Source organism: Leishmania infantum, chromosome 31 (assembly GCF_000002875.2).
Source record: "Leishmania infantum JPCM5 genome chromosome 31".
Classification (NCBI taxonomy): domain Eukaryota; phylum Euglenozoa; class Kinetoplastea; order Trypanosomatida; family Trypanosomatidae; genus Leishmania; species Leishmania infantum.
The window spans coordinates 1,286,376-1,314,135 of record NC_009415.2 but is presented as its reverse complement, the minus strand read 5'-3'; the positions used below and the strand labels follow the sequence as shown (position 1 = coordinate 1,314,135).

Sequence of the window (27,760 nt, the reverse complement as noted above, 5' to 3'; positions counted from 1 at the left end):
AAGCTTGTAAGCGGAACCCGAGGGCCATGCACTCTCGCCCAGACGGTCGCGTGTAGAGTCGAGGGAGAAGAACTTCGTAGCCGCGCCCAGCATGCCCTCGGCCGTTGTTGTTGGCTGCCATGATTGACTGATCGTACCGCTGCGCGATCACATCCTCACGCGTGTGGCGAATCGAGAGCTTGCCTACTTCAGCTTACCTTTTCTCTTTTCTCGTGACTGCTCTCAATCGGTGAGGCCTCGCTCAACTATGCGACTTTGCCGCTTGCGCCCCTTCGCTGTCCCAAAGGAGACAGACGCGCCGAAAATGCAGGAGCGCAACAGCGGGAAATCATCGGCCTTGATCGGCATTGTTCCCTCGTTTCACCACTAGCGCCAGCGTGTAGGCAGCCCTACCGTTCTCTTGTTCGAGGTTCATCCACTAGTATTTGCCGTTGCTCCGCCCCCTCCCCCTCATCTCCCTGTGTGAGGCTTGCCGCCATCACTGCCCTCGCTCGTTGGAGCGCCGTCAGCTCTGCTTCCCCTCTCCTTTCTCGCTCCCTTTACAACTCTATCCTTCACAAGGCATCCATTCCCTTTTTCTGTCCTGGTGCATCCGTGCGTTTACCGGAATTTTTCCCGGTGCGCCTGTGTGTCGCTGTCAGGGGCGTCGCCGTCTGGTCTCTCTCTCCTCTTCCTCGCGCTGAGGTCCATGTCGTCTTCGCACGCACCGGCACATGCCTGTGTGTTTGTGTGTGTGTGTGTGTGTGTGTGTGCGTGTGTGCCCGGGCGCGTGTGATTGGCCCCCGGAGATGAAGAGCAACGGCAAACAGAGAGAAAAACAGAGCAGCGCATCATTCGTGAGCCAGCGGATCGCGCTGAGGATCAACGAGCTGTCATGTTTGACGACGGCAGCACAGTGGCGACGCGTGCGGTGCACGGGCCAGACCAAGGTGCCTTCTGTCGGTGCGCAGGCACGTGTATGTGTCTTGGTGGCTTTGGTGGCGATGATGTTCTCTTTGTTTGCCTGCCTGCTTTCTGCGTCGCGCCAGCCTTCACCGCGGATGTTGCCGGTGAGAAGCCAACCACGGACGCCCTGACGGAGCGCCCCTGTCGCCCATCACGAACTCCTCCCGTTTGCACCCCCCTCTCCTTCTCTTTTCCTCTCTCCCTCTCCCTGTCCTCCTTTCGAGACTCAACGGCATCACACACGCATGCGCGCAAAATCCTTTGTAAAGGAACACCGGTGAGGAAAACGGAACATACACAGCGCCGAGAAGACGGTAACGGCATACAACCTGAGCACTGCTACAGGAACCTTCCCTGTGCATCTGCCGCTATCCCTCCTTCACGCAAGCAGCCCTCGACTCTGCTGCATGTGCTCTGTGTCGCGTGTGAGCGTCTCCCTCTCCTCTCGTCATCTGCATAGACCCCTTCACAGGTTGCACCGCGGGTACGTCTGTACGTGTGGGTGCCACCGCCTAGCATATACCCCCTCTCCTCCTGCCTCATAGACATCGAGGCCAGTCACCCCCATCTCATACAGAAGCACTTTCTGTCCTTTTATGGTGGCAGTGGCTTGACTCCTCGCCGACTGCACGCACACGGCGCAATCACCGACACCACACGCCACAAGTCGCCACTGCGCCTCCGCACGTCTTGATACAAGCACACGCACGCACTTCACTTCATTTTTCACCTGTTCATACTCCTTCCATAGACGTGATGGCACCGCGCCGATCTCGCGCCAAGCGCCTTCACCTCCCCGCTGTGGCTCGGTGCCTTGCAGCACAGCCCTCCGCGGCTCCTCATGCGACGGTGGCCTCGCCAGTGGCTCCGCCGCCCGCTGCGACCGCGCCTGCAGCGAAACCGCCAAGATCGGTGGAGCCCCCTGTCGCCACATGTGTGCAGCCGGCGGCCACCTCCGTGGAGCCCGCAGCGATCGTTGCGCGAGCGCCAGTTGTCGAGGAAACCCCCGCAGCACCAGCACCGAATTCCACGTATGCCGCGACCGTCCTTACAAGAGTGCGCACAGCCGAGGTGCAGTGCCCTCCTGACGTGACGCCGGCTTCTGTTGCCGCAACCGCCTCTGCGGTGCCCGCAAGTGAAGCGATGCCGCTGGCTGCTCCAGTATCAGCAGCACCATCGGCGCATTCACCGCGAGCAGCCATCAGTGCACATCGTGGACGACTGCGTGCTAAGCGACGCGCAGCTGCGGCGCTCGCGCGCAAGTCTAAGCATCATAGAAACACCATTTCCGCACCGCAGCAGGCGATCACTCCCTCCACGTCGTCTCAGCCCCCGGCTCCTGCAGCGGCTCCGGAGACGGTGCCTGTTGCAACAGTGGAGGCTCCAGCAGCTGAGGCCGCAGTTGAGCCAACCTCGGATGCAGCAGCGTCAAACATTGCACAAGCGGGCTCGGCGGCGTCAGAACTAGAAGGTCCAGCAGCTGCTACGGTGGTGTCGTCCCCTCCAGCACCAGCACCGATTTCCACTCCCCACCGCTCCGCGATCAGCCGCATTCCCAAGAAGCGAAAGTTCTTCGCAGAGCTTGATGATAATGTGACCCTACCAGCAGCAGAGGCAACACCACCACCCGCCTCCTCAGAAAGGCATCTACAGGCCTCAGACGCTGCGGTGGATGCGCTGTCGGTGACCAAGGTTGCGTCCGCCGTGCCGTCTGTGACGCTGACAGCAGCAGTGGAGGAAGTCACCAAGAAGACTTCCGCAGTTGCTGGTGCGCTGCACGCTCCCGCTGCTGCGCGTCGCATGGTGACTCGCCGCACTTCCAAGACGCATGCAAAGGGAGCAGCGGCGAAGCTCCAGCACAGCAGTGGCAGCCTTGTCTCCGCCGAGGCTACCCTTGAAGCAGCGCCGGCAGTAATAGCATCAGTGACCAGAAAAGCATCTGCCTTCAGTGCAGCCACGCTCACGATGGCCGAGAAGCCCGCGACACCGACTGCACCTGCCGTGGCGGCGCCTTCTGTGGAGCCTCTGCAGCGTTCTGCTTCCTCGACGCCTCCATCTACGGCCCCACACGTGACCTCTGCCGCTGCGGTCGCTCCATTGGGTCGTGCCACCATCAGCCGCCTCTCGAAGAAAAGGAAGCACTTCTTCGCGGAGCTGGAAGAGCCCCCAGCAAGTGACGCAGCGCCGTCAGTACAGGGGACCTCCACCCTGCCTGCGGCGGCGCACGCTGCAGTGACTCTGAAGGGCATTGGCGCTGCAACTACGATAGCGGCAGCGGAGCCCACGGCGCCGACGGTGGAGGCCGTGGTGGCCCCCACTGCGGCAGCGGTAGCCGTGGCTGACGTGGTTGAGACGAAGGCAACGGCCACGCGGGCGATGGCGAGACGTCGAAGCATGAAGCGGGGGAAGCTCCCGCCGGAGGCCGCGGTGGCAGAGGCACCGTCGGCTGCAGAGGCGATTTCCTCTGAGGCCACTGCACCAACACCTGCGACGCCAACTGTTGAAGCGACGTCAGCTTCCGTGCCGGAAGCTGTTCAGGGTGCCGAAGTCGCAGCCCCTGCGGAGTCGATCGGAGAGGCGGCCACGACGGCAGACGCAGCTCGGCCAGTGGAGGGCCCCACTCCTCCCGCTGCGCAGCGCAAGCTGCGTACCGCAAAAAAGAAGGTGAAGCGCCTAACTGCGGCGGCGATCCGGCGGCGCGAGCTGGCTGCGTACAATCGCATTCCGAAGCGCTTCCGCCCCCCAGAGGTGCCACGATCGGTGTGGTCTACGCCGGTGGCAGCGCCACAGAGCACGCCTGCACCGACAGATGTCCCAGCGGCGGTGAGCGCAACGCAGACGAAGTCGATGGAGGCCACAGGGGTGATGCACGCAGAGGGACAGACACCGGCTGTGGTCGAGGCTATCGTGGAGGCACCCGCAGTCGAGTTGGCTCAGCCTCCACCACGTGCATCTACCGCCTCGGCAGCTGCAGCGGTGGAGCCGGAGGCGCCTCTCACCGAGACAACGAAGAGTGCAGACCTCTTCGCAGCCCCAGCAGAGGAGCAGTGTCTGATGGGTCAGGCGCGTGTAGCGACCAAGAGCATGAAGGTGCGCCTTGCACAGTCGATAAGGAAGCGCTTCTTCACTTCTCTCGAGGATGTGCCGGCTGCCAACCCGACCGAGGCGGCGGCCACTGAGACGACCGCCGCTGCCGTGGAAGTGCAAGTCGCCGTCCCTCAGACTCGTGCTGCCATGGAGGCGATCGAGCCTTCGCCTCAAGTGGCAGGCGACGGCACAACAGTGGATGCCGAGCTGACTGCCGCTGCAGAGGAAGCTGTGGCGCCAAAAAGCACTCTCAACGCAGAAAGCAAGGCGGCCCCTGCTACATCAGCAGTGGAAGAGGCGTCCACCGAGGCGCCGCAGCCGATGGCGGCTCACCCACCCACCGAAACCAACCCGGCTGAGGAGCCCTCCTTCAAGGCTGTCAAACCACTGTGTACCGGCGGAGTAGCACCTGACTCAGAGTCGGTCGCGGTGCACACGGGCGCCCCTGCGCTCGCCCAGAGGAAGGTGGTGCGCGTCACCAACGTGCGGGACTTGCTGAAGGCGATTCGCAAGGCGAAGCGGGCCGGCAAGCGGGGGTGCTCAAAGGAGCGTCTTTCCCACAGGCCACTGTCGCAGCACCTCGTCACTGCCGTCACGGGAGCAGTAGATGAAGTCGTGAATGCGGAAGCGTCGTCCACGGCCGCAGAGGCGAATCTACCTGCGGAAGTAAGCGGTGCAGGAATCCATGCACCACTACATAAAGAAGCGGAGGCGGCGACGGCTGTGGAGGAGACGGAAGCCCCCTCAGCGACTGAGCAGCAGACGGTGGTGCAGGCACAAGCGGCAGAGGTTGAGGTGGAGATGTGCGTTGAGTCGACGACGACGATGGCGGCACCCGAAGTGACGGAGGTGCGCTTGACAGAGCCTGTGGACAAGGAAGCAGTGCAGCCGCCAGAGGCGCTGCAGCATGCGGAGATGCTAGTGGCACCGGCACAAGCGGCAGTCGCGGCCCCCGTGAAGGACTTCCTGCCACGCGCCTTCTCTTCCCCGTCGCCTGCGCGGCGCCAGGCGGCGAAGCAGAAGATCAAGAAGCACGCGAAACTGGCGGCAGCGCGGCTAAACAAGCGCCAGACTTACACCGTGTCGGCCACAGCGCCCCTGGCAGCAGAGCACGCCCCCGCTGAAGCTATGGACACCCCGCTGGTAGAGGCCGTACATGCTGCTGCAGAGCCGCCCGTGCCGCCTGCAGAAGAGGCGTCCGCCGCAACTCTTGTGCGCCGTTCCGCACTGGTGCTGCCCAGCGGCAACGTGGTCGTGGAGTCATTCACGGACAATGAGATGGTGCTGCGTCGCACGGCCCTTGACAACAGCTGGGATGTCGGGCTGCGGTTTGACTGGCAGGAGCGCACGCTAGCCATCTCGTCATTCCCCACGTTTGAGGAGACGGACAAGCGGTCGGCTCACCCGTTTGTGCATCGGTTCAAGTCGAAGCCGCGGTGGCTGCTGAAAGAGGTGAACGAGACGAACGCGGCGCACATGAAGAAGGCACTGGACTCCATGAATCGGAGTTTGACAGCGCGTTTTGTCTTCAGGCATTTGAGGTAAGAGACGGAGGTGAAAGCAGGGATTCTTGCGTGCGCGCACCTTTGTTTCTCCGACCCCTTCCCCATTCTCGGTGTCGTGGTTCTCCACGCCATCCATTGATGCGGCATGCTAGGGAGCAATTCTTGGGGGGTTGGTGTACCCCTGTGCACGTCAAGCTGCCGTCTTTGCGCTGAGATGGGGGACATGGCTTCTTGTGGCGCTGTGTTGTTCCCTTGCCGTTGATATTCATATGTTCTCTCCCTCTCTCTGCGGTTTGGTGTTTTTTTTTGCGGTGAAGCGCGCGACAGTCTCATAGAAGCTCGGCTTCGGCAACAGCAGCAACAGAAGAAAAAATGAGTGTGAGCGGGGACGCTACGTGGATGATGGCGAGCTCGCTCTTCCTAAGGATAGCGCGCGCGGGGAGGAAAGTGTATGTGATGTAAGTAAGTACCACCACTCTCGTGCGACTGTGTGCATGTGTATGTGGAGAGAGCAGCAAGCCTTGTTAGTTTTCTCGACCGCTGCCCACGCCACCCCTTTCCAGTTCCTTGTCCTCCGCTCTGACCCCCCCCCTCCCCTCTCTCCCTTTAAGCCATAGATTCTCGACAGACGGATTGCCCAGGAGTTACTCCGGCGTTTGTGCGTATGCTGGAGTATCTGTGCCGCCGTCTGATCGCTCCCTCTCTCTCTGATGTGACCGATATGTTTTTCCGTCCTCTCGTGCGCTGGATCGCCGAGGGTGTGCTCGTTTTCGTCTACACCGCCACCCCCTGCCTCTCTCTCTCTCCCTCTCTGGCTCTCGACCCCCCCCCCTTATCCTCTCCTTTGCTGTGGTGGCGGTATTAGTAATTATCGCTGCGTGCTTGGTGTGCACGGGCACTGTCGCTGTGGCTGTTTGGTGTGCGTGTGTGTGTGTTGGGGGGGGGGCGCATTGGTGAAGGAATGTCTTTGATACTCTAGCGGACCCTCCTGTCTCTCTGTTTCTGTAGTGGATGCGCAAAACTGACTCGTGGTTGAGGGCGCGTGAGTTGCGTGTGTGTGTGTGTGTCGAGTGGGGCAGCAGTGACTAGGTGGTGCACCTACTCTCTGGCGCTGCTGCTGCTGTACATCAACATCTTCTGTTGTACCTCCTTCCCCCCCCCTCCGGGACTGGTGGGCGTCACACTCTCAGGGTGGACGGCCACCACATCGTCTGGACGTTCCCATCGCTCGACTATACACTTCCTCTTCAGTAGTCTTTCCGCTCTCCTCCTCCTCTCTCTGATGCGCACGCAGCTCCATCGTGTCTGAGAGCTTTCCTCGCGGCCACACCCCACACGACTGCCTACACACGCACCATCACTGCCAAAACGTACCCCGCACACGCTAAAAAGTGGGCTAACATGGATTAGGCCGCTGCTGATAGACGGCACTTGCACACCCCCTCCTTTACTTATATCCATGCGAGATACGCGCATACACAGTACCGCCTCTAGACATCCTTTCTTATACTCTTGTTAGATTATTCCACCCCCCCCCCCAGCTATCTTTCCGTCATGTCTGCTCATCCGTATTCGGCGCTGCGGTCCACCACGCCGCCGCTGTACTACCGCAGGCCCGAGGGCACGGCGCCGTCCTACTACACAGTTCCAGCAAAGGAGGTGGAGGGACTGCGCATCCCCTCCTCCTCCTCCCACCCTGCTGCTGCGATGACCGCCGGAGCTCCCATCACCGTCGCCGGGGAGTACCCGCGACCCAGCGCGAGTCTGCATCCCTCAGTGGACCGCAGTTCTCTCAATCGTGTTCCTACGACGACGGCAGCGGCGGCGCCGCCGCCATCTCCGCGGCTCTCTGGCTACGTCATGCCCTCAGTGGTGAACCCCTACTCTCAAGGAGCCTCGCAGCAGCCAGCGGTGGCACACGTGGCAGAGCCTGTCAACCCCGCCTCCTACCTTCAGCAAGCCAACGCGATGGGCAGGTGGAGCTACCAGCAGCCGCAGTACCCTACGCTTGATCCTGTTGCCACTCGCGTAGCCGCCATAGACTCCGAGGAAGCGGCCATGGCGGCAGAGGAGATGACGCTGCGAGCCAAGCTGGCGGAGCTGCAGGTGACCCGGAAGCAGCAAGAGGAGGAGCAGCTCTATCTCAGCCATGGGTGGGCGCAGATGCTCGAGAAAGAGGAGCGCTACTACACGGAGCCTGTGATCGACTTGAGGCCTGACATCATGGCGAGGGAGCAGCAGTGTGCCATGCTGCACAACCACCTCCAGCAAGTGGAAGCACAGGCCCAGCACGCGCAGTCGCAGCTGCAGGGCACTGAGTATATCCTGCGCGATGCGGAGAGCTTCGAGCAGGAGCGAAGGCGCGTGCAGGACGCCTTTCAGGAGGTGGAGCGGCGCAGGCGCGAGTGCGTTGCTCGGGCGGAGCGCTACTTCGACGTAGAGGTGAAGCGGGTCGTGGAGGGCAACAAGGTGATCCGCAAGCTTGACAGCCAGCTGCGCGAGATGACGCAACGCGGCCCGCTGGCACAGCTACAGGATGGCAACCGCCACCCCTCCACCGGTCGTAGGTCCGCGTCTCGCGCGGTCACCTTCGCGCCTGACAAGAGCATCGTCCTAGACTTGGGACGCGAAGAGTCCGCCTCCTCTGCAGAGCCCGTCACTATAGACGACGAGAGTGGCAGCTTGACAAACAGCTACACCAGCGCGCACGGCACAGCTCCCCGATACGAGGGGCACTCAACGTACGCGTTTTGTGGATTGCCAGATGAGGACATTGGTGGCACGAGCGTCGCCTTCTCCCTCAACGATACCAGGGACTCGTTGATGAAGCGGCGCAAGGTGGAGATCGCCTCCGTGTAGTGTGGCGCCCATTGCCTGCTGAAGCTACTTTTTTTTTGTTCTCTATCGCTTGTGCTCCTGTGTGAGCTGTCTCCGCCATAGAACACCTCTATTTCCATTTGCCGCCCTCCTCCTCTCTGCGTGTGCGCGTGTGCGTGCATGCGGGGCGGATGGTGCTCCTCTTGATTTCCTGTTAGATCTTTGGCTTGTGTGTGTGTGTGTGTGCATCCGGGCATCTTTTCTCTACCTTACCCCCGCGCGCGCTCTCCTACGCCCTCCTTGCTCTCCACTGATGCATATTTGTATCCGTACGGGCGTGTGACGCTGCGCGGGCGGCGGGTGCCTCGATGCGCTGGACGATTCATTAGCCAACGAGTGAGAACACCACGCTGCAGTACACGGAAAAGGCACAACGCGACCGTCACTGCGCTCACTGCTACTTTTCTTCAGTGAACCCGTGCATTACGTCATGATGCCGAGCTGCAGCGATTCAGCGCAGGCGTACGACGCGATGCGAGTGTGGCGGCGTGCATCAGCCCCGTCTACCCTGTCTCTCACCACCAAGGTTGTCTGCAACCTGGCTCCTGCCCTTCCAGTCAGTCTTGATGCCGCCTTTCTTTGTCAACTCTCCATCCAACGCCTCCGATCTCCTTCGCCACGCCGCCACCACCGCTGCCCCTTTACGCCAACCACCACAGGTACACCCAGGCACCGCTCGTGTGCTACACACACGCGCACGTTGGTTGGTACTCAGCCACTCTTACCTTTCGACCAAACGCGTGCACACGATGCGGCAGCTGAAGCGCCTGGACGTTTTCCCAAAGTTCGACCGCAAGTTCGAGCAGGATGCGCGGCACCGCACCGTGTCGGGCGGCGTCCTCTCTGTCGTCGCTATTGTCGTCATTATCTGGCTCCTCGTTGGCGAAGTCCGCTACTTCCTCTCAGTCGAGGAGCACCAAGAGATGTTTGTCGACACCAAGGTCGGAGGTGACATGCAAGTCACCGTCAACGTCACTTTCAACCACGTGCCGTGCGACCTCATCACCCTGGACGCCGTGGACATCTTTGGCGTATTTGCGAACGACGTTGAGGGCAACACAGTGAAGCAGCGCATCGACGCGGCGACGGGGCAGGTGATCAGTGCCGCCCGTGCCATGGTGGATGAGAAGAAGGTGATGACCAAGGCGATCGACGCGGACGGGGCGGAGAAGGAAAACTGCCCCAGCTGCTACGGCGCTGAGCGCAACCCGGGAGATTGCTGTCACACCTGCGAGGATGTCCGGCAGGCGTACGCGCGGAGAGGGTGGAAGCTGGACATCGATGAAATCAGCGTGGAGCAGTGCGCCGAAGATCGCATCAAGATGGCCGCCGCTGCTTCTGGAAAGGAGGGGTGCAACTTGTACGCGACCTTTGCGGCCTCGCGCGCCACTGGCAGCCTGCAGTTCATTCCCGGTCGCATCTACGAGACCCTTGGTCGGCGGATGCACGATCTCATGGGTAGCACCACCCGCAAGCTGGACCTCAGCCACACCGTGCACACCCTCGAGTTTGGCGACCCCTTCCCAGGCCAGCAGAATCCGCTGGACGGCACCGCGCAAGGGTCTGCCCTCAGCGGGGACGCGAAGGATGCGATGAACGGCCGCTTCAGCTACTTTGTGAAGCTCGTCCCGACCACATACCAGCGCTATTCCCTCATCACAGGCCTGCAAGACGCGGTGGAGTCGAATCAGTACTCGGCCACGCACCACTTCACCCCGAGTGAGGCGGCGAAGGCGGTGTCGCAGACGCCAAAGAAGCAGGAGATCGTTCCTGGCGTGTTCATGACGTATGACCTCTCTCCTGTGCGCATTCTGGTTCAGGAGAGGCATCCGTACCCCTCTCTGGTTCACTTTGTGCTGCAGCTGTGCGCCGTGTGCGGTGGAGTGCTGACCGTGGTGGGCCTAGTGGACTCCATGTGCTTCCACAGTGTCCGCAAGATCCGCAAGATGTGTACCGGGAAGCTGTTGTAGTCGATCGGCGAAGCGAAGAAAAAGAAACGCATCGATGACGATGTGAACGGACAGTCGATGTGCCCCCTCACAGCCTGCAAAAGAAAAAGGGGGAGGCGAAGGTGAGTTGGTGGAGTAGAGCCGCATCGCTCGCTTGACGGGCTGGGCTGCTGCGCCCAGCCACCACCACCGCCCCTGTCCCTCCTCGCCCGTGTACTTTCAGCAGAGCCGCCCAGTGGTTGATGTTATCACTTTTTCTTTGAGGGGAGGGGAGTAATGGGCCGCTGTTTTGTTGCCCGATGCTCACATCCCCTTCCGCCTCACTCTGTGTCGACGGAGAGGGCAGGGAATGGTCTCTCCTCTCTGAAACCTGACTCTCTGTCTATCTCCTCGTCCTCCATGGTCTTGCCTTTCCCGGTTGCTCTCGGGGCTTTCGTACCCCTCGTGAACACCCGTACAGGATTGCATCGGCGCGCACGCAAGAAGCCGTGCATCGTACGGGCGTGTATGTGTGTGTGTGTGTGCATCCAGCTGCACAGCATAAAAGAACTTTGAAGTCGTCTCTTGCTCAGCGTTTCTAGACAAATCGAAACCCTACCCCCCCCCCGAAACCCAGTTTTCCACCGCACGTGGTCGTACCCTCTCACGTGCCCCCCCCCCTCCTTGCTCTGATATGCTCCCCTTTCACCGAGCTGCGCGTGGCGTTATGCTGGCGCCGGTGGGCAATGCGGTTCTCCCTCTCCTGTTGCTGTTGCTGCATTCCAGCTCGATCATCGTCACGGCTGCAACGTACGGGTCGAAGATAGAGGCCGGGGAGACGGAGTGCTATACCGAAGTCTTGGAGGCGGGCGGCACTCTGGGCTTTACCTTCCGCGTCACCGACGGCGGCGCCTTCGACGTCAACGCTGTGATGAAGGTGCGCTTCACGCCGCCGGTGGGCAGGACCATGGATCTGAGCCGCTTCCACTACAACGCCCACTTTGCCGGGCTGCGGGACCGACAGCGCGAGACGGTGCTGAACACGTGGCAGCGCGCCACCGACGGCAGCTACAGCTACACGGCGCCGCCCATCCTCAAGACCCGCCACGGGCTGCCAGAGGAGGTGTCTGTATGCTTCGACAACAGCTTCTCCACCTTCTCGCCCAAGTGGGTGCGGTTCAATATCATGAAGCGCGACGTGCTGGAGGTGGACCCAGACGCGGTGAATAAGGTGGAAAGCGCAATGGAGGAGGAGCTGCACCGCTACGGCACCATCCTCTTCGGTCTCGCGCAGGAGGCGAACGCGCTGCAGCTTGTCGGTGAGTCGGACCGCGTGAAGTTGAACTCCCTGGCAAAGATCATGGCGGCAGGACTGGTGCTCAACGCCCTCGTGCTCCTGACCATGGCCGCCTACCAGTACGTTTCGCTCTCCCGTTTTCTCGCTTGCCAGGTCCGGCGTGGCAAGTTCAGCATCTCCACAACGTAGCGTGCGCAGAGGCAGCGGGGCGCCCTCCTGTCCTCTGCTGCGTGTGCGTGAATGTGTATCATCGTTGTCTGTGCTGGTGACGTCGGCCTTCTTTTCTCCCCTCCCCCCTCCTCCCTATCCCATCTCCCTCCTCCTCGATGTCCACTGCTGCCCTCCACCACCACCACCACCGATGCTGTGAGAGCCGCGACACTTCATCGGCGATCCACTCTGCGGACATCTTGTGTCCTTGGCGAGTGCCGCGTCTTCAAAAGCTGCGGCGCCGCGAGAGAAATCCGAAACGCGTCACGGGTTTTCCCTTATTCTTTTTCCGCACTTCTGGCCCGCCAGGTGCCGAGGACGATGCCGCTCACCATGCCAACGTGAGGTGGCCCGGCTACTAGACGTGGGGCCTAGCTGTGCGCGTGCTATCCACTGCCCTAACTCCTTCCATGTGAGCACGCGCCGTCTCTCTGCCTCTCTCTAGTCCACGCCCTCGTGCTCACCTCCTCACACAGAAGCAACGCAGACACACAAGGAAAGCGCGCGCGTGGAGCGATGTTGCGTCGCCTGCACACGCGAATCATTGGCATGGGCTCCGTCTGTGGCCACGCGCCGTCCCCGCCGGCAGAGCTGTTCCTCAAGACCCTTCCCTCGCCATGCGACGTTGACCCGGCGAAGTACCGCCGCTTCCAGAGAGAGGAAACGGAAGCGCACGCCGCGCGGCCGCCCCTCACGACTGCTCCTGCCTCTCCGTTGAGCGCCCCAGAGCCGTTTTACGACGTGGTCGATGCAGCAGCGGGACACAAGCACGTGGCCATGCTCACGCGTGAGGGCAACCTCATCACCGTCGGCGACAACCGGTACGGACAGACCGGGGCACTGAACTCGGAAGTGGAGGACAGCGGCGGTGACGCGGCGGCTTCCCCATCTCTCTCCCGCAGCAGCACTCGCCATGGCAGCGGAAGCAGCAGCGTCGTGCGTGCCTCGTCCGTCGTGGCCGATCTTGACCCGCTCTACATCGACCTCGACGGGGCGTTTCCGCAAACCGGTTCCTCCGCCATCCGCGTCGCGTGCGGCTCGAACTTCACCCTGGTCTACCAGCGCAACGGTCGCCGTGTCATTGCGTTTGGCAACAACCACATGGGGCAGCTGGGGGTGGGGCACAAGCAGCGCATAGACGGCGTGCGCGGGTTCATGGAATGGGATCCGACGGCGTCGTGGTGGCCAGCAGGGCGGGCGAGTGTGCTAGAGAACGTGTACTGCGGCTTCAATCACGCAGTGGCCACACTGAGCGACGGCGGACTCTACGCATTTGGGTGCAACAACTGGGGGGAGCTCGGCATCGGCAACAGCGACGCGCCAATGTCGCCGACACGGATCGCGTTCTTCGAGGAGCGCGGCATGCGCGTCGTCAAAGTGGCCCTCGGCAACTCCTTCACCCTTTTTCTCACGAAGGAGGGACGCGTGTTTGGGTGCGGCGCGACAAACGGTGGCCAGCTGCCGCCGAACGCGTTCGACCCGGTGCCCATCCCCCTCATACGCTCTTTCCAGCAGCACGGAAGCGATGAGGCGCCGCATACGGTGGACGGCGCGCCAAAGCTGATTCGCGTGAAGGACATCGCCTGTGTCGGCAGCCTCGCCGCCTTTTTGAGCGCCAAGAACGAGCTCCTGATTCAAGGGTCGCTGCCTGAGTACGGTGTCATGATCCCGTCGCCGCGCTTCGCGGCAGTGGACCAGGGCCCGGCGCTCAAGTACTTCGCCGCGCGCATGGGTGCACAGACGTCGGAGACGGACTACGATATTGTGGGGCTGACGGGTGGTCCATCCACGCTTCTGGTGCGGTATCGCAACGGCTGCGTCGCCGCCCTCGGGGCCAACACAGAGGGTCAGCTGCACAATGTCACCAAGGTCCTCAACGGCCAGCGCGTCAACCTCGCGCCAGCCTTCAAAGCGACCGAGCTTTTCCCGGTGTTTGTGCCGGCGGCGCCGCTGTGGGGCGCGGCGTGGTTTGCGTCGGGCAAGGGGTTCAACCTGCTTTTCGACAAGAACGAGGCCTACCACGTGCCTGAGGGCGCTGCGCCGATTGAGCTGCCGCCCGGGAGCGGCAATGCGCGGTGCGTCGCCCTCAATCGCCAGCAGCGCCTTCGCGCATCGCTCAAATGAGCCGCAACACGCGTGCATTTTGGTGGGTGCCCGCAATGGTTTTCTGAAAGTTATTAAAAATGCAAAAGCACCCCCGCTGTGCGAACAGCGGGCGCCCCCCCCCCCCCCCGCGGCAGCCCCCGGTGGCGGGCGGCACCCCCGCCGCGCGGCGCCCCCTCCCAACCCCCCAACCCCACCCCACCCCAACACACACCACCACGCCCCAAGGGGCCCCCCACCCCGTAAACGGAAACCGGAGCCCCCGACCCACCCATAACCCGGCGCCGACCAGCACGCCCGAGCGGAAAGACGCGACATCAAGGCAGACACATTTTTCGCCAACGGCTCTTCAAACTTTTCAAACGAACAAGACGGAGTCACCATACCCAAGTGGTTACGGGGACTGACTAGAAATCAGTTGCGATCTCGCGCGCAGGTTCGAATCCTGCTGGTGACGCTTTTTTACAGAGGCCGGGTCGGGGAAAAACGGTATGCCGCGACCCGGGATCGAACCAGGGACCTTCAGATCTTCAGTCTGACGCTCTCCCAACTGAGCTATCGCGGCTTAGCGAAGAGCTGCCAATTCAGAGAAGAGATGATTGGTCGCCCGCGCCCTTCCCCCGCCGGGGCGGGCCGAAGCCAGGGGCCCATAGCTTCCCTGAACCGCCCCCCGGAAACGAAAAGGGACAACACCGAGCACCAAAGAAAAAAGCGTTTGCTTTCTCCGTGCCGGAATCTCCGTGAGCGTACAAATCCTCGACAGAACACCCGCGACGCCTTCACTTTTCCCCTCCCAAAAGCACCCACGGCCAATGCACACCCCAGCCCACTCTCAGCGAGAGCACCGCGCAACCCTAGTAGAGCTGCTTGATTCCACTGGTCTTCGCAAACATCCCTCTTCTCTCTCAGATCTCCACACTTTCTCATTATCCACACAGCTTACGCGTGCCGCCACGCATCCCAGCTCATCTACACATAGGTACCCCCGCGCTCAGCCATTCCTCCGGTTTCCGCAAGAAAATGGTCAGCTTCCTCGCCCTTGAAGTAAACCTCGTGATGGTGCCAGTCCTGACTCTCTTTCTCCTCTACTGCGTTCCCATACGAGCCATCTCCGTCACAGCGGAGCGCATCACTCGCCTTGTGGAAGGGTATAACATCAACGGATTGACAATTATGTCCGCCATGGCCATCATATCGTCTTTCTCCTTCCTTTTCCACATCCTCGAGTGGAACTCCAAGTATGCCGCGAAGCAGCGCTTCACCGATATAAGCCTGCAGCTGCAGCATGACAACAAGCGGCTGAGACTGGAGCGCAACATGTACATCCAGCTTGTTATCTGCGTTCTGTGCCTCGCTGTCAAGAAGTGTGCAACGCTTCTGAGACATCAAGAACCTCGCCGCGAAGCATCCGCTGCTCCTTTTCGCGCAGCTGCAGCAACGGCGCACACGAAGGCAGCGTAATCGTGTGTGTTGGCGCACATTCATACTCTCTATCGTAGAAGTTTTTCCGTTGCCGTCGTCGCCGAACTGTATTCTCTCTCCATCCGTTATCTTGCTCCACGGCCAACTTCATCTCAGCAAGGTTGCTAATGCTTTCAGCCAAGTTTTCTCTTGGTTGCAGCACAGTGCGCTGCTGCTGCATCAATAGCATCCTTTCATCCACGTTAGTGTACCTCGGGTATTCTGAGACGAGCTTTCTCTCTGTGCACCCCTTCCTTTCTGCATGGCACTCACCGGCTTCTTTCAACCACATCGTTCTCCACTTCCCACCTTTGATTTCACGACCAAGAAAGCAAAGCTTCTGACTACATGAGCATAAACTCGTCTGCACAAGCGGCAGCGCCAGCTCCAGCGACTCCGAAAGGATCAGCGTCGGATACCGGCGGTACACTTACTACCGCAGGCAACGAGCCAACAGTGAAGAAGAAAAAGAAGCTCTTGAATGGCGCCAACATCAAGTTCACTTTCCCCAGCGGCGCCACATACGAGGGAAGTTTCAGGGATGGGAGGGTCGAAGGATACGGTGTCTACACTTACGCCAAAACCGGCGATGTCTACGAGGGCGAGTGGAAAGCAGACCTCAAGCACGGTCAGGGCTGCTACACCTTCGCGAACGGCGACAAGTACACTGGACAGTGGTACATGGGCAAGAAGCAAGGAAAAGGGCAGTTTGTTTTTGTCAATGGGAACGAGTATGTCGGCTCATGGAGGAGGAATGAAATGAACGGCTACGGTCTCTTTTTGCTCGCGTCGAACGGTGACCGCTACGAAGGCTATTGGAACGAGGGCGTCCGGCAAGGGGAGGGGTGCCTCTACTACGGCAACAGTGACTTGTACGACGGTGAGTGGTGTAGCGGCCAGCAGCAGGGCCTCGGCGTTTTTTTGCAATCGAATGACGACTTGTACTGTGGCCAGTGGGATGCCGGGGTCATGGACGGAAAAGGCGTCTTGCGAGAGAAGGGCATCCTCTTCCTTGTCGAATACGTAGGAGGCTACCTCATTTCAAAGCAAAGGCAGAGCGATGCCCTCGACGAGACAGAAAAGGAGTGGGCGCCTGCCTACCGACATTATCTTGCCTGGATTGAACGTCACCAAGCTCCGGCTGCGTCAACGCTAACGGCGAAGGAACACAGCAAGCTAAGAGACGAACTTCAAGCAGCCCTCGCTGAAAACAGCATTCTTCGAAAGCGTCTCGAAGACCTACTTGCCCTGCATCGGCCGAAAGCTCTCTCGGATAACTCAGGCGGAGAGTCACCTTCTACATTTCTTTCGGCTGCTCTGGAGGAGGCTGGCGCAGAGTACTGGAAGGAGTCACTGCGGAAGCTCGAGAGCAGGCTAAAGCTACTTGAGTGCACACTTGCCGAACGTGTTGTGGAGGTGCGGAAGCTTAGAGAGCAGCTCAAAAAGAGCGATGCCAAAGTGCGCGAGCTGGAGCTCGAAGACGCACGGCGCAAGGTGTGGCTTCGTGGCACGAAGGATAAAAGTGCGAAGGAAACACCGCTATTCAACGCACAAGCGCCATCTGCGCCCCCAGGACTCCTAGACATGGACATTATCGACGCCAACGAGGTGGATCAGCTGAGGGAGCAGAACGCTGGGCTGATGCGGCTGAACGAAGAGCTGCAGCGGAAGGCATCCTTTCTCGCGACCGAAAACGCAAAGCTTGCCTTGAAGGAAGAAGCCGCCGAAGAGCAGTACGACAAACTCATGGAGGAAGTGGAGAGGTTGCGGGTGACTTTGGAAAATGAAGGCCGCGTCAACATGAGTATTGAGCCGCTGAAAACTGGAGACATTGCTGCAACAGCAGCAGTGTCAGAGTCCGTAGCAGTAGGGGTGTCTTCACCGGTGTTACCCCCGTTTTCACCCGAGATGAGCTTAGCACATGAAGAGCTTCAGCAGAGGCTCATGCAGGCCAACCAGCTGAACATCGAGCTGCGGCTTAGAATGGGCAAACTGGAGCGAACAGCTCAGTCGAAACCAAGCGTCGCTGGACTCTCCTCATTCACTCCGGAGGCTTCCGAACTCGCGCGTGAGAATGAGATGCTGCGCTCTGTAGTAGCCAGTCTTAAAGGAGAATTAGCGGTGATGCAGAGTGGTTTGAACGATGCAAAGCAGCAAATTGCTCTTGCCCATCAGCGACAGGTAGAGCTGGAGGAGTCCATGAAGATGATCACACACCGCAAAGCAGCCAACCCGCAGTTGCATGAGGCGCTGGAGCGGAAATCTGCGCGAATAGCGAATCTAGAACTGGAAAACGCAGAGCTCGCACGACTGTTGGACGAGACCCGTGCAGACCTGGAGGAGAGGCAGGCAATATCTTTGGAAACGAAACAGCAGTCGAGTTTCGGATCGTCGACCGTCGGCGGCGCACTCAACGAGCTCGAGTTCGCTCAAAAGGAGGTGAAAAAGCTGCAGAGGCGAATAAAGAAGTTCACGGGCGAGCGAAACAGTGTGACAGAGCAGGTTTACGAGTTGCAAATGCGGTTGGCTCGCACCGATCGATCCCTCAGTGCACTACAGGGCCGGGTTACCGTGTTCGCCTCCATCGCTGGCGATGGTATCAGTGGTGCAGCAGTGGCAGATGTGGCCGCGAGAGTCGATGCCACCGATTCCACGAAGCTGGTGGTGTGTGACTGTGGAGAGGAGACAACCTACCAGTACGACTACTGCTTTGATAAAGATGCCTCCGTGGAGCAAGTCTTCGCTGAGCTTTGCGGCCCTTTGGCTTTTGTGTGGTCGGGCTACCAGTTGGCGCTTATGACGGTCGGCGGGTTTCGCTCAGGGAAGACCGGCCTCGTGAAAGAGATCCTTCCTCTTTTCACGAAATACCTGTCAAAGGAAGCGGGAGAGAAACCACAACGCTTGTTTTTCAGCTTCACCTACCGTGTCGCCGTTGTTGAGATTTCTGCGCGTGGAGGCTTCGACTGTGCATCGGGAGACAACGTCACGGAGGTGTGCTGCGATTCGAACGGATTTGTGCAGCCAAAGAACGTGCGCTTCGTCGACTGCACAAGTGGTAGCATTCCCATTGTGATCGACAACCTTCTTGCCAAACGGCGGCAGCACTACAACGGCCGCTCACATACCTGGATCCAGCTCCAGTGTGTACGGACAAGCGTCGCGCGCCAGTGCCAGACAGTTGGCCGACTGACCATTTTTGATTGGTGCGGCAGCGCTTTGCTTGCATCGCAGAAGAAGGACATCGAGAGCGCGCGCTTTGCGAACGCGTCTAGCCAGGGTCTGCGAGACCTCGCCACAGCACTCGCGGGCGAGCTGCCTGTGATTCCGTACACAAAATCTGTAGAGACTTCGCTGCTGTTTGACTTGCTCGGTGGCAATTCGATAACTGCGGTGGTTGGCCGCATACGATCCTCCACGGAGCACATCGAGGAGACCCTTCGAACACTTCATGTTTTGACTTCTCTCTTCGGTGTGTGCAACGGACCTCTAGTGCCGGACAATCAAACCAGCGATGAGATTCGTTGGCAGGGTCTTGTTGCAGCGCTGTGCTCCGACCACCAAGCGGAGAGAGAGCTGAAGGCGGTTGAAAACATCCGGGACTTCTAGAGCAATGCGGGTCTCTTTTGTGCTACAAAATGTACATACCTTACGGGTTCTTCCCTTCCCATTGCTTGCTTTGTCGTATCATAACTCCATCTTAGCAGCATGTGAACAGCCTTTTTCTTGAGCACGTCTTGAGGTGTTCTTCCTTGAAGGCTCTCTGCAAGAGCACCAAAGGAAGGGCTTACCGCAAAGCGATGTAAAGCGAGTAAAGACTCCCCGTCATTTCCATTGGCATGCTTCGCCAAGCGCTCACCTTCTCTGTACCCCGCTATGCTCTTCTTCTTTCAGATCTTGAGGAACCGAGCCCTTGTAGGCCTTTGCGGTTTTCCTACCACGACAGGGTGTCGTGGGTGATGCAAAAAAGGCGGGATACGTGTGTGTACCTATTTGCTCGTAGTGTTGTCCAGAGCGCGAATGGAGGGAGAGCAGAGTGGTATACTGTTGCACGGAAAGCGGAAAGTCGCCAGTTAGAGTGAGGTGTGAAGATGTATTGCAATGCATCGTGCCTTCGACGTCATTCTCTCTCCCTTTTATTCTTTCCCACGTGGCTGCTCTGTGGCTGTCGCGACTGCATTGTGACTGGCTGCAAGCTGCTTTAGCGGCGTAGCCATGCACATCTGTAACTGCTGTGTCTTCATTCTCTTTTTTCTTCTCGTAGTGCTGAGAGGATCCTACAGCACCCATTCACCATTTCTTTGCTTGGATCACAAGGCCCAACACACACACGCACACACACACACACAATGCCGTTTCTCGATAGCGTAACACTGCATGACTTTGAAGCTGTAGACGTGCACTGTGACTGCTCCCGAAACTGCCAACTTCTGTTTGCTCATGAAGTGCCGCGTTGTGCGACTCCCTTGGCCCTTTTTGGTTCCCATAAAGACGCGCATCTCGCATATGAACTTCCTCCACTTCACTACTCTTTGCTGCTCTTCGTCTCCCTACTTGCTCTCTCGCTGTTCTGTCTTCGGACTTCTTTCGTCTGTTGTCTTTTGCGTTGAGATGATTGCCACACAGAGGCCACTTTTAGGCCGCATCCATGGTGCGACGGCGCCTTGTTATCGATCCGATTTGGAGAGTGATCGATGCACAGCAGTACCACTCTCTATGGGAAGTCCTCTCTGCTGAAGCTGTGTCTTACGGCTTCGTCGGATTCGACATGGAATGGACGACGACACTCCAAGTACCCGATGCGGACAGCGACAACAACAGACCCCCAATGGCATGCGGTACGTCTGGAAAGTCGAAGGCGCGACGACTGCTGGGGCCCGTCGCAACGATTCAGCTAAGCACGTACTCGTGCACAATTGTGGTTAAGTGGATCCACTTGCACGCCTTGACCGCCGGTGGCTTCGCCGATGTTCTCCGCGACCCGTTCGCTCCTGCGTCGGCTTGCTGGCCGTGCTACCGTGAGGGGCAGAGGCAAAACTCGGTGGCCCTTCTGCATAAAGTATACACAGATCTGTTGCGCCTCATCCACAACCGACGCATATTCAAGACCGGCGTCGGCATCCATGGGGATGAGGTGAAGCTCCATCGCGATTACCCGGCGGCCCAGCTTCGGTCAGCGGTGGATCTGGTTGAGTTGGCAGATGCCTGTTTGCCTGACATGGTGCCTGATCACAGCCTCAAGCACACGAATCAGGAGGTGACTCTGGTAAGAACCGACTCTTTGCGCAGTCTCAAGAACATGTGCAGTGCCCTCACAGGGCGAGAGCTGGGCAAGGACATGGCTGTTGTGATGAGCGACTGGGGCGGCTGTCACGGCGCTCTAACACCGCTCCAGATTGAGTACGCAGCACAAGACGCTGAGGCGTCGTACGACGTGTGTGTCGCCATTTTAAAGAGCGGTGGCTTCATCGTGGACAACCCGATCTGTGCGACGCACTCAGACAACACAGCAACCCATTTGCCGTGGTGTACGATGAAAGAGCTTGACTGTCGTGAAGTGCTGGCTTGCTGCGCCAGACCGCCAATGAGCGCGTTTAAAGGCACCTCCGCTGCACTGAAAGACGCTGGAAACGCGACAGGGGGAATCCTATGCGATGCCCTTGGAGCTGGCGTGAACGCATCAGCGTCGAAGGAACCTTGCACTACTGCAGCAAACGAGGGTGACCCGCTGCAGTGGTGCAAAGGCCGTGAGCGGCCGTACTATGACAACATCAGCGTCTTCGATCCCGACATGCAGCTGGTCTTTACAGTGGACAAGACCAAAGCGGATTGGTACGTGAACAAGAAGGGACTAGCGAGGGTGGTGCAGTGGCGCACCCCTGCCGGCGCGATAGTGAGGGAGGAAGAGAAGGCAACGCTCTCTGACGCGGTGGATAACTTGGTGGTGACCGCCATTCAGCTCAGCTTCGTGCCAGACTTTTCTCGCTACAACGACGTGCACATCCGTCGTAACATGGACTACTTCAAGCAACCAAAGGAGAACATCTGCGTCGTGTGCGGTAGTGGCGGGATGCTTGTGCGGTTTGCCGTCGTACCACTCATGTACCGCCGCTTTTTCCCGAGTGTGTACATGAGCCACAACAGCTACGACCTGCTTTTGCTGTGCCCTCACTGCTTTGCCAAGTCTCGGCGGTTGTACGATCGCCTGCGCCAGAACGTCGCCGATGACTTCGGCATTCCACTCATGCATCTGCGCGGCAAGCAGCGGGACGAGTACGCTGATGTAATACTGAAGACGGAGCAGGCTATCAACGCACTGTCTGCTGCTTACGAGGAGGCGAAAGAACGAGTGTTGCCCACACCGGGGCACGAGGATGTGCCTGAGAGAGACTGCGATCTGCACCCGCGCCTCCGGCTTCGAGGGATGCAAGACTTTCTTTCGCTGATGGTGCATCGTGAGATTTTGGACAAGGTATTCAGCTTCGCCAAAGCGCTCCACCATCACTACGAGTCCTTGCAAAGGCACGGAGAAGCGTGCGACAGCGGCATCGATAAGGAGAACGTAGTGGCCACACCTGGCGGTGCTTGTCGTCCTTCAGGGACGCCAACGGGGCGCAGGAGGAGCGACAGACGCCACCGTCAGAGGGCCGGCACCGCTCGTGCAGCTGCCGCCACCATTCTCCCGGAGGAGCGGCGCACCATGATGATTGAATACCTGCAAACACACGCTTCTGTCTACCCATTCTTCGCACGCCAAAGAGGCGAGGACAGCTGTCAGGCCGGCTGGCAGCTTCAAGACGCTGTGTTTCACGCTGAGCGTGATGGCGCCGCATCGGCGCAAGGCGTACGTTTCATTTTGACCGGAGTTTCCGCATTGCCGGACGCCGCTGGATACGCGTACAGGGAGAGCGCTGGAGTGCAGCAGGGCAACTCGAGCCGCAGTGTGCTGACTCGGTACTGGGTCGGCGAGCATTCGGAGCTGCTGGCACTGCTCCCCACCTTGACTCGTGCGGAGGAGCGGCTGCGTCAGCCAGCGAGCAGCGATGAGACGAGGGAATCAAATGGCGGCCCTGCGCAGCGAAGCTCGCCACCCGCGGATATGACGGCCGATAGTGAGGTATCGGAGGTGCCGTACGTGGACAGCCACGCGTTTCTGGTGGTGCGTCTTCTCTTGGAAAAGTACTCCGATGCATCGTCGGGTGCCAAGACCGGTGAACACGCGGTAGGCCAGTTCATCTTCCGCTGGCGCTCTAGTTTCGTGGAGGGCATGCATCCGCAGCACTTGCCGCGTGGGTGGACTCCGGAGGATGGCATTCTACGGTGACCGGTTGTCGCCAGTTTTGCGCTTGAGTGTGGTGAGTAATATATGTGTGTGTGCGTGTGCCTCGCGCTCTCGGCCAAGTAGCGGCCTCGCAGCCGGCGGATGTGCGCTGGGGCGCTTGTTCTTTCCGCTTTGAGACGCGAACAAGTACGCGCCACGCGAACATGACGGAGCGGAGGCTTCTGCGCATCGTGCCTCTCGCTCGCAAGCCGCGCGTGCAACCCTCCCCGAAAGTGGCCCTGAGGCGCGCAGCGTTCGTGTCTTTGTTTTCCGTGTGACTTTCGTCGCCTTTGGAGCGACCGGAAAAAAATGCGGAAGAAAAGTGTTGGGGCCGGCGCACTCGTTGGTGCCACGCCAGAACCCACCGCCTCCTTCCCGCCCTCCCGCTCCAAAGCTGGCACTTGCGTCTGGTGCCACGATGCGTCTTCCGTGGCCTGCGCCAGCGTTGAAGCTACCCATTTCCCTTCGTCACCGTCGCCGCGCAGCATTCTTATGTTGCCCGCGTTTTTTCTCCTTGCGCGGTGCTGATCACGGCACTGCCTCGTTTGCACTTCTCTACCCTCTGCATATTATCTTGCCGGTACGCGTCGCCAGGATGCATGTCGTCGCGGTCCTCGGCCAGCCCATCCCGCGCGTCGCTTGCGCGTGTATTGGCTGAGGCACGGCAGGGACGGCAGTCACGACATGCCTCCTCGGCCCAGCTGCAGCGGTACCTCCTTCGGTGGTTTCCACGGGGCCTGTGGTCATTCATCTACCGGGCATCTCCCCGTGGGGGGCAAGGCGTAGCCGCGAAGGCAAATGTATACCGCCGGTTTTGCAGGGACCCGCCTCGTGTGTCACACGAATGGACCGCAGCGCTGCAGCTTGTGGAGCTTGCCTGTCTAGTGGACATGATGCCGGGCACCTCCCTGTCGAAGGGGCACCACGAAGCAGGACTGCCAATAAGCATACCTACACCCGAACCTGACTCGGTGGTGCAAGCGACGGAGCATCTTTTGCGGTATGGTGTATTTCCGCCAGCCGGCTGGGCGCTGACGCTGCGGCTCCTCCATCAATGGCGGGAGAGACAGCCACGCGCGCGACTGCATGTGTTCCCGACCTCTCTCAGCCCTCCTGCTGCAGCACAGCTGCTGCACCACATCAGCCTCGCCCCGCCGTCGCAACAAGCGTGGCAGGATGCGCTGTGTCTCTACCACCTCTGCGCCACAGAGGTGCACACCCCATCCAGAAACGGCCAACCTTTATCCACCAAAACAGTAGCGTCTCCGTCACTGCCGAGGAGCACGGCAGATACAGCGGTCCACTCCGCCTTCCTGAAGGCACTGCGCCACATGACCCTTACGACTTTTCTGCAGGCCGATGAGTGGGAGAGAGGGCTCCACTTTTACTATCACACCCTCTATCAGCGTGACTTGCCAGGTCCCATAACGACATCATACTTGGTGCAGCAGCTGGGCCGTGCCGGACAATGGGCGGCGGTACTGCAGGTGTATGAGCTGTGCGTGAAGTTGCTCCACGCGCAACGGCACCAACGCGAGCAGCAGCAGCGGCTGCCCCTGCATGGGGACGACTGGTCGTCGCGGCAGTGGGGGACCACGCTCTCGATGGCGATGGCCGCGGCACAAAACTCTCCTGGCGCCCCTGCGAGCACTCTCGCCGCGATGATGCGGCAGCTGCAGCCGGGCATCGGCACCACATCTACCCTCTCCACCGGTATGACTGGCGCCGCTTCCTCTTCCTCTCCCCCTCTAGTGCGACTGAGCGGCCACTTCCTCTCCGCTCTGCAGGCGCTCCCCTCGGAGAAGGACCGCTTGACGGTGCTGGGCCTCGCCCGGAGCGGATCTCTGCTGGACATCTTTAAGCTCATTCGGGGTCTGATCTCGAAGCATAAGTGGGAAGAGGCACTGCTGCTGTTCGAGGAAGCCATGCGCTCCAAGCCGGCCCGCACGTTAAGCCCCGATCCTCGAAGCGGGGGCGCTCCAGGGCCCCACGCATCTGCGGAGCCCACTATTAGGAAACCGCTTGCCCTTTCTCGGAGAGAGATCGGAGAGGCACGGCTCGGCTTTCTTCACGAGGCCACCATCGACTCGGTGACCGCAGTCGTGGCGGCGCTGAATCGGCACCGCAGTGCAACAGGGAAGCTACGCGCCGGCGCCCAGCGAGAGGGCGAAGGCGCCCGTCACCCTCCTTGCGCGGCTGAAGTGAACTCGATGCGGCTGATGCTGAATGACCGAGAGGTGGAGTGCGTTTTATCGAAGACTTTGGCGCTGAGAGAGGCGGAACATCGCGTTCTCTCTCCCGCGGCGCTTGGGACCCGCGAGCACTTCTGGCGCTACTGCCTTGAACTCCTCGCTTTCAACTACGGTGCGCTTCCCTGTGGCGACGCGAGTGCGAAGGTGTCTCGCTCGCCTGAACAAGGGAACGAAGGGCACAGCGGCCCTCCTCGTTCACCGCGCCGTACACCGACACTGGCGGCGCTGTCGTTCCTGCTGCGTCACCCACAGCTCCCCTGGCATGTGGCTCTGCGGCTCCTTCGGCATTACGGTGTTTTAGAGACGTGTCCAGATGAAAGAGCTGCTGCGAGCACACGCGCCACAGGCCGCCGCGCTGCATCACCTTCATCGGTGGTTCAGCGGACCACGATGTCCTCGCCGCCGACGCCACGTTCGCTGACGTTGGCTGCCGCTGTGGAACTCCTCCGCACTCAGGGACAACTCCAAGCAGCGGAGAAGCTGGCGTTAGAGTCTCTAGACATGGAGGTGGCAGAGAAGAGTCTCGGCGCGGGAGCTGTCGTCTCACTCTCTGCGGCACTGCTGGAGGTTGCACAGTACCCAACCCTGCGGAGCGTGCTGCTGGAAAGGGAAGAGGAGAGGCTGACAGTCGAGGGGTCGACGCTGTTCCACTTACTGCACGAGAGCACGCGTGTAAGAAGGACCCAGGGGGAGGATCACGGTGATGATGGCGTTCATGGGACGTCCTGTGAAACCGCCAACTCTTCTGCGCCCCCCTGGTGGGCGGGCAGCGCCGCCTTCTTCCAGCACCCGAGCGGACGTGCCCTCACAGTGGTGTGGCTGTTGATGCAGCGACGCATGCACCCTCAGATGACCACCACTGATGCGGCGCGGCAAGACGGCTCTGGAAGTTTGCTGTCCTCTCTGTTTCTCTGCGTACCTCCACCGCCAACAGCCTCCGTCGCCGCTGCAAGCTTGGCGGCCCCTCTCCACTCGTGGCTCCTGGCGTACCCCGTAGCCGTGCACTGCGAGGTAGTGCGCGCCATCAAGTGTCTGACTTCGCCGTCGGCACCGTCCATGTCGTCCACTTCCTCTTCCCCAGAGGCAGGTCTGTGCTACACACAGCGATGGGTATGGACGCGGCGCTACCTTGAATCTCTTGCAGCGCACTTCTCTGCACCTTGCACCGACACACGGGCACGTAGCGAGGAGGGGTCTTTTGTAGAGAACGAGCCTGGCCATGCAGCAGCGGATGCGGTGGCGAGGGAGGCTTATTACGGTGCCACCTTCGAGGCAGTCGTTTCTCTTTTGGATGCTGCGGTGCCGAGGACCCCCGACTCGCGCGATCGGGTAAGCCAACGGATGCAAATGGATGCATTCACTCCTGCAACGGTCGCGGAACAAGGCGAAGCTGCTCCGCGCAATTCTGCGCAGCGGGTCCAGCAGCTATGCCAACTGCTGGAGCGCGCTATTATGCGCTACGGATGCCTGCCGCCGACGCACATGCTTTTGCCAAACCAGCTGGACCGCCTTCTTCCACCGCTGCCGCGCTCAGGTCTACCCTCCACTGATGTGAGTGTTGGAGAGAAACAATCACGACATGACTGCGTCGACCGTGATGGCGCATGCGCGGAGCGCTGCGCGGTGGCGCTTCACTTGGTTCGGCTCGTTTTGGGTGCTCTCAAAGACGCGGGGGCACGCTATTCCGTGGAGCCGGTGCTGCTGCACGGCCTTCTGAAGCTCTGCTGCCGTGTTGCCGAGCATGACCAGGCCTCTTTGACGGTTGCTAAGGGGGCAATAGGCTCTGACATCGACAGCAGCGCTGAAGTCAGCAGAGCTGGCGCGATGTTGGTGCGGCTGCAATGTGAGCTGTGTGGCCTGCAGACAGTACGCCCGGGCACCCTCTCGCTCCTGTACCACTTGTGTGCCGCTGCACAGTCACGCGCCAGCTCTTACGGCCACACTGTCCCGCGGCAGGTGGCCCTCGAGACCACTCGTTACCTACTAGAGGCGCAGACCGCGGCGGCTGCGCGGAAGGATCAGCGACATCAACGGCAGGAGGGTGCACTGCCGAGCGCCACGTCGGCCGCTACCGCGTCATCGTCGCGGCCCCAAAATGGGCAGCAGCGCCTCGACGCGCTAAGCCCCTTTTGCGCAGTTCAGGCGCGCCACTGCGAACTCTTCTTCTCGTTGTTAGGGTGGGAGGACGCGCTGGAGGTGTGGTATCGCGCTTATCCCCACGAGGTCCTCACTCAGCTTTCGAGAAACCCGCAGGCGGTGGAGGCCTGCCTAAGCCTTGGTGAGAGCAGTCAAATCTGAGAGCAGCACGTTACCGCCTCGTGGCTCCGAATGGAACGCGTGATGGGACGTCGACTTCGATGTGCTCGTCTGCGTACGTTCCTCTCAGGTATCGCCTGCCAGCGTACGTCAGGGTGTTGTGATGCCCTCTCGGTATGCGCGCGGTGCCTCGCTTTCTCTGTGTATGTCGCCTCCATTTCCTTTGTTCCTCGCACATTTTTCGCATCCCAACAGTCGGCGCCATCGACATCTGCAAGAGGAAGTCGCACGCAAACGCGTAGACAACTGTGCGCACCTCATTGATAAAAATGTTGTTGCGGGCAGGCGGCCAGAACCCTTCGCCCCTACTTCTCCCGTTTTGTTTCCATCTCCGCGGGGGGGGGAGAGCGAGAAGTCAGAGGTCGCTCGCACGCTGCTGTGGTTGTAGAGATTGGCAAGTGGCAGCCGTCGAGAAAAGGCGACATTGCCGTCTCCTGAGGGCCCAGGGGCAGGGCCGCGAT

At 60.2% G+C, this 27,760-nt stretch overlaps 9 protein-coding genes and 2 non-coding genes across 11 annotated transcripts; 10 read left to right on the top strand and 1 right to left on the bottom strand.

The window, feature by feature from the left end:
- Positions 1-1,701: 1,701 nt before the first annotated feature.
- LINJ_31_2850 (kinetoplast-associated protein-like protein) lies at positions 1,702-5,577 on the top strand (the record flags this gene model as incomplete). The annotated part of the gene is made up of 1 exon (XM_001467563.1): positions 1,702-5,577. One exon carries the CDS (start codon positions 1,702-1,704, stop codon positions 5,575-5,577), a length of 3,876 nt encoding a protein of 1,291 aa, XP_001467600.1.
- A 1,514-nt stretch (positions 5,578-7,091) lies between these two features.
- LINJ_31_2840 (conserved hypothetical protein) lies at positions 7,092-8,396 on the top strand (the record flags this gene model as incomplete). Its single annotated transcript, XM_001467562.1, has 1 exon — positions 7,092-8,396. One exon carries the CDS (start codon positions 7,092-7,094, stop codon positions 8,394-8,396), a length of 1,305 nt encoding a protein of 434 aa, XP_001467599.1.
- Positions 8,397-8,980: 584 nt separating this feature from the next.
- On the top strand, positions 8,981-10,384 carry LINJ_31_2830 (conserved hypothetical protein; the record flags this gene model as incomplete). The annotated part of the gene is made up of 1 exon (XM_001467561.1): positions 8,981-10,384. The coding sequence occupies one exon, from the start codon at positions 8,981-8,983 to the stop codon at positions 10,382-10,384; it is 1,404 nt and encodes a 467-aa protein (XP_001467598.1).
- A 652-nt stretch (positions 10,385-11,036) lies between these two features.
- Positions 11,037-11,828, top strand: LINJ_31_2820 (conserved hypothetical protein; the record flags this gene model as incomplete). The annotated part of the gene is made up of 1 exon (XM_001467560.1): positions 11,037-11,828. One exon carries the CDS (start codon positions 11,037-11,039, stop codon positions 11,826-11,828), a length of 792 nt encoding a protein of 263 aa, XP_001467597.1.
- A 537-nt stretch (positions 11,829-12,365) lies between these two features.
- On the top strand, positions 12,366-13,973 carry LINJ_31_2810 (conserved hypothetical protein; the record flags this gene model as incomplete). Its single annotated transcript, XM_001467559.1, has 1 exon — positions 12,366-13,973. The coding sequence occupies one exon, from the start codon at positions 12,366-12,368 to the stop codon at positions 13,971-13,973; it is 1,608 nt and encodes a 535-aa protein (XP_001467596.1).
- Positions 13,974-14,328: 355 nt separating this feature from the next.
- On the top strand, positions 14,329-14,409 carry LINJ_31_tRNA5:. The gene has a single exon. It is a non-coding gene; the product is annotated as a tRNA-Ser (tRNA).
- Positions 14,410-14,444: 35 nt separating this feature from the next.
- On the bottom strand, positions 14,445-14,517 carry LINJ_31_tRNA4. The gene has a single exon. It is a non-coding gene; the product is annotated as a tRNA-Phe (tRNA).
- A 455-nt stretch (positions 14,518-14,972) lies between these two features.
- On the top strand, positions 14,973-15,413 carry LINJ_31_2800 (conserved hypothetical protein; the record flags this gene model as incomplete). Its single annotated transcript, XM_001467558.1, has 1 exon — positions 14,973-15,413. One exon carries the CDS (start codon positions 14,973-14,975, stop codon positions 15,411-15,413), a length of 441 nt encoding a protein of 146 aa, XP_001467595.1.
- A 348-nt stretch (positions 15,414-15,761) lies between these two features.
- LINJ_31_2790 (phosphatidylinositol-4-phosphate 5-kinase-like protein) lies at positions 15,762-19,019 on the top strand (the record flags this gene model as incomplete). The annotated part of the gene is made up of 1 exon (XM_001467557.1): positions 15,762-19,019. The coding sequence occupies one exon, from the start codon at positions 15,762-15,764 to the stop codon at positions 19,017-19,019; it is 3,258 nt and encodes a 1,085-aa protein (XP_001467594.1).
- Positions 19,020-20,058: 1,039 nt separating this feature from the next.
- On the top strand, positions 20,059-22,734 carry LINJ_31_2780 (conserved hypothetical protein; the record flags this gene model as incomplete). Its single annotated transcript, XM_001467556.1, has 1 exon — positions 20,059-22,734. One exon carries the CDS (start codon positions 20,059-20,061, stop codon positions 22,732-22,734), a length of 2,676 nt encoding a protein of 891 aa, XP_001467593.1.
- A 596-nt stretch (positions 22,735-23,330) lies between these two features.
- Positions 23,331-27,281, top strand: LINJ_31_2770 (conserved hypothetical protein; the record flags this gene model as incomplete). Its single annotated transcript, XM_001467555.1, has 1 exon — positions 23,331-27,281. The coding sequence occupies one exon, from the start codon at positions 23,331-23,333 to the stop codon at positions 27,279-27,281; it is 3,951 nt and encodes a 1,316-aa protein (XP_001467592.1).
- Positions 27,282-27,760: the final 479 nt, after the last annotated feature.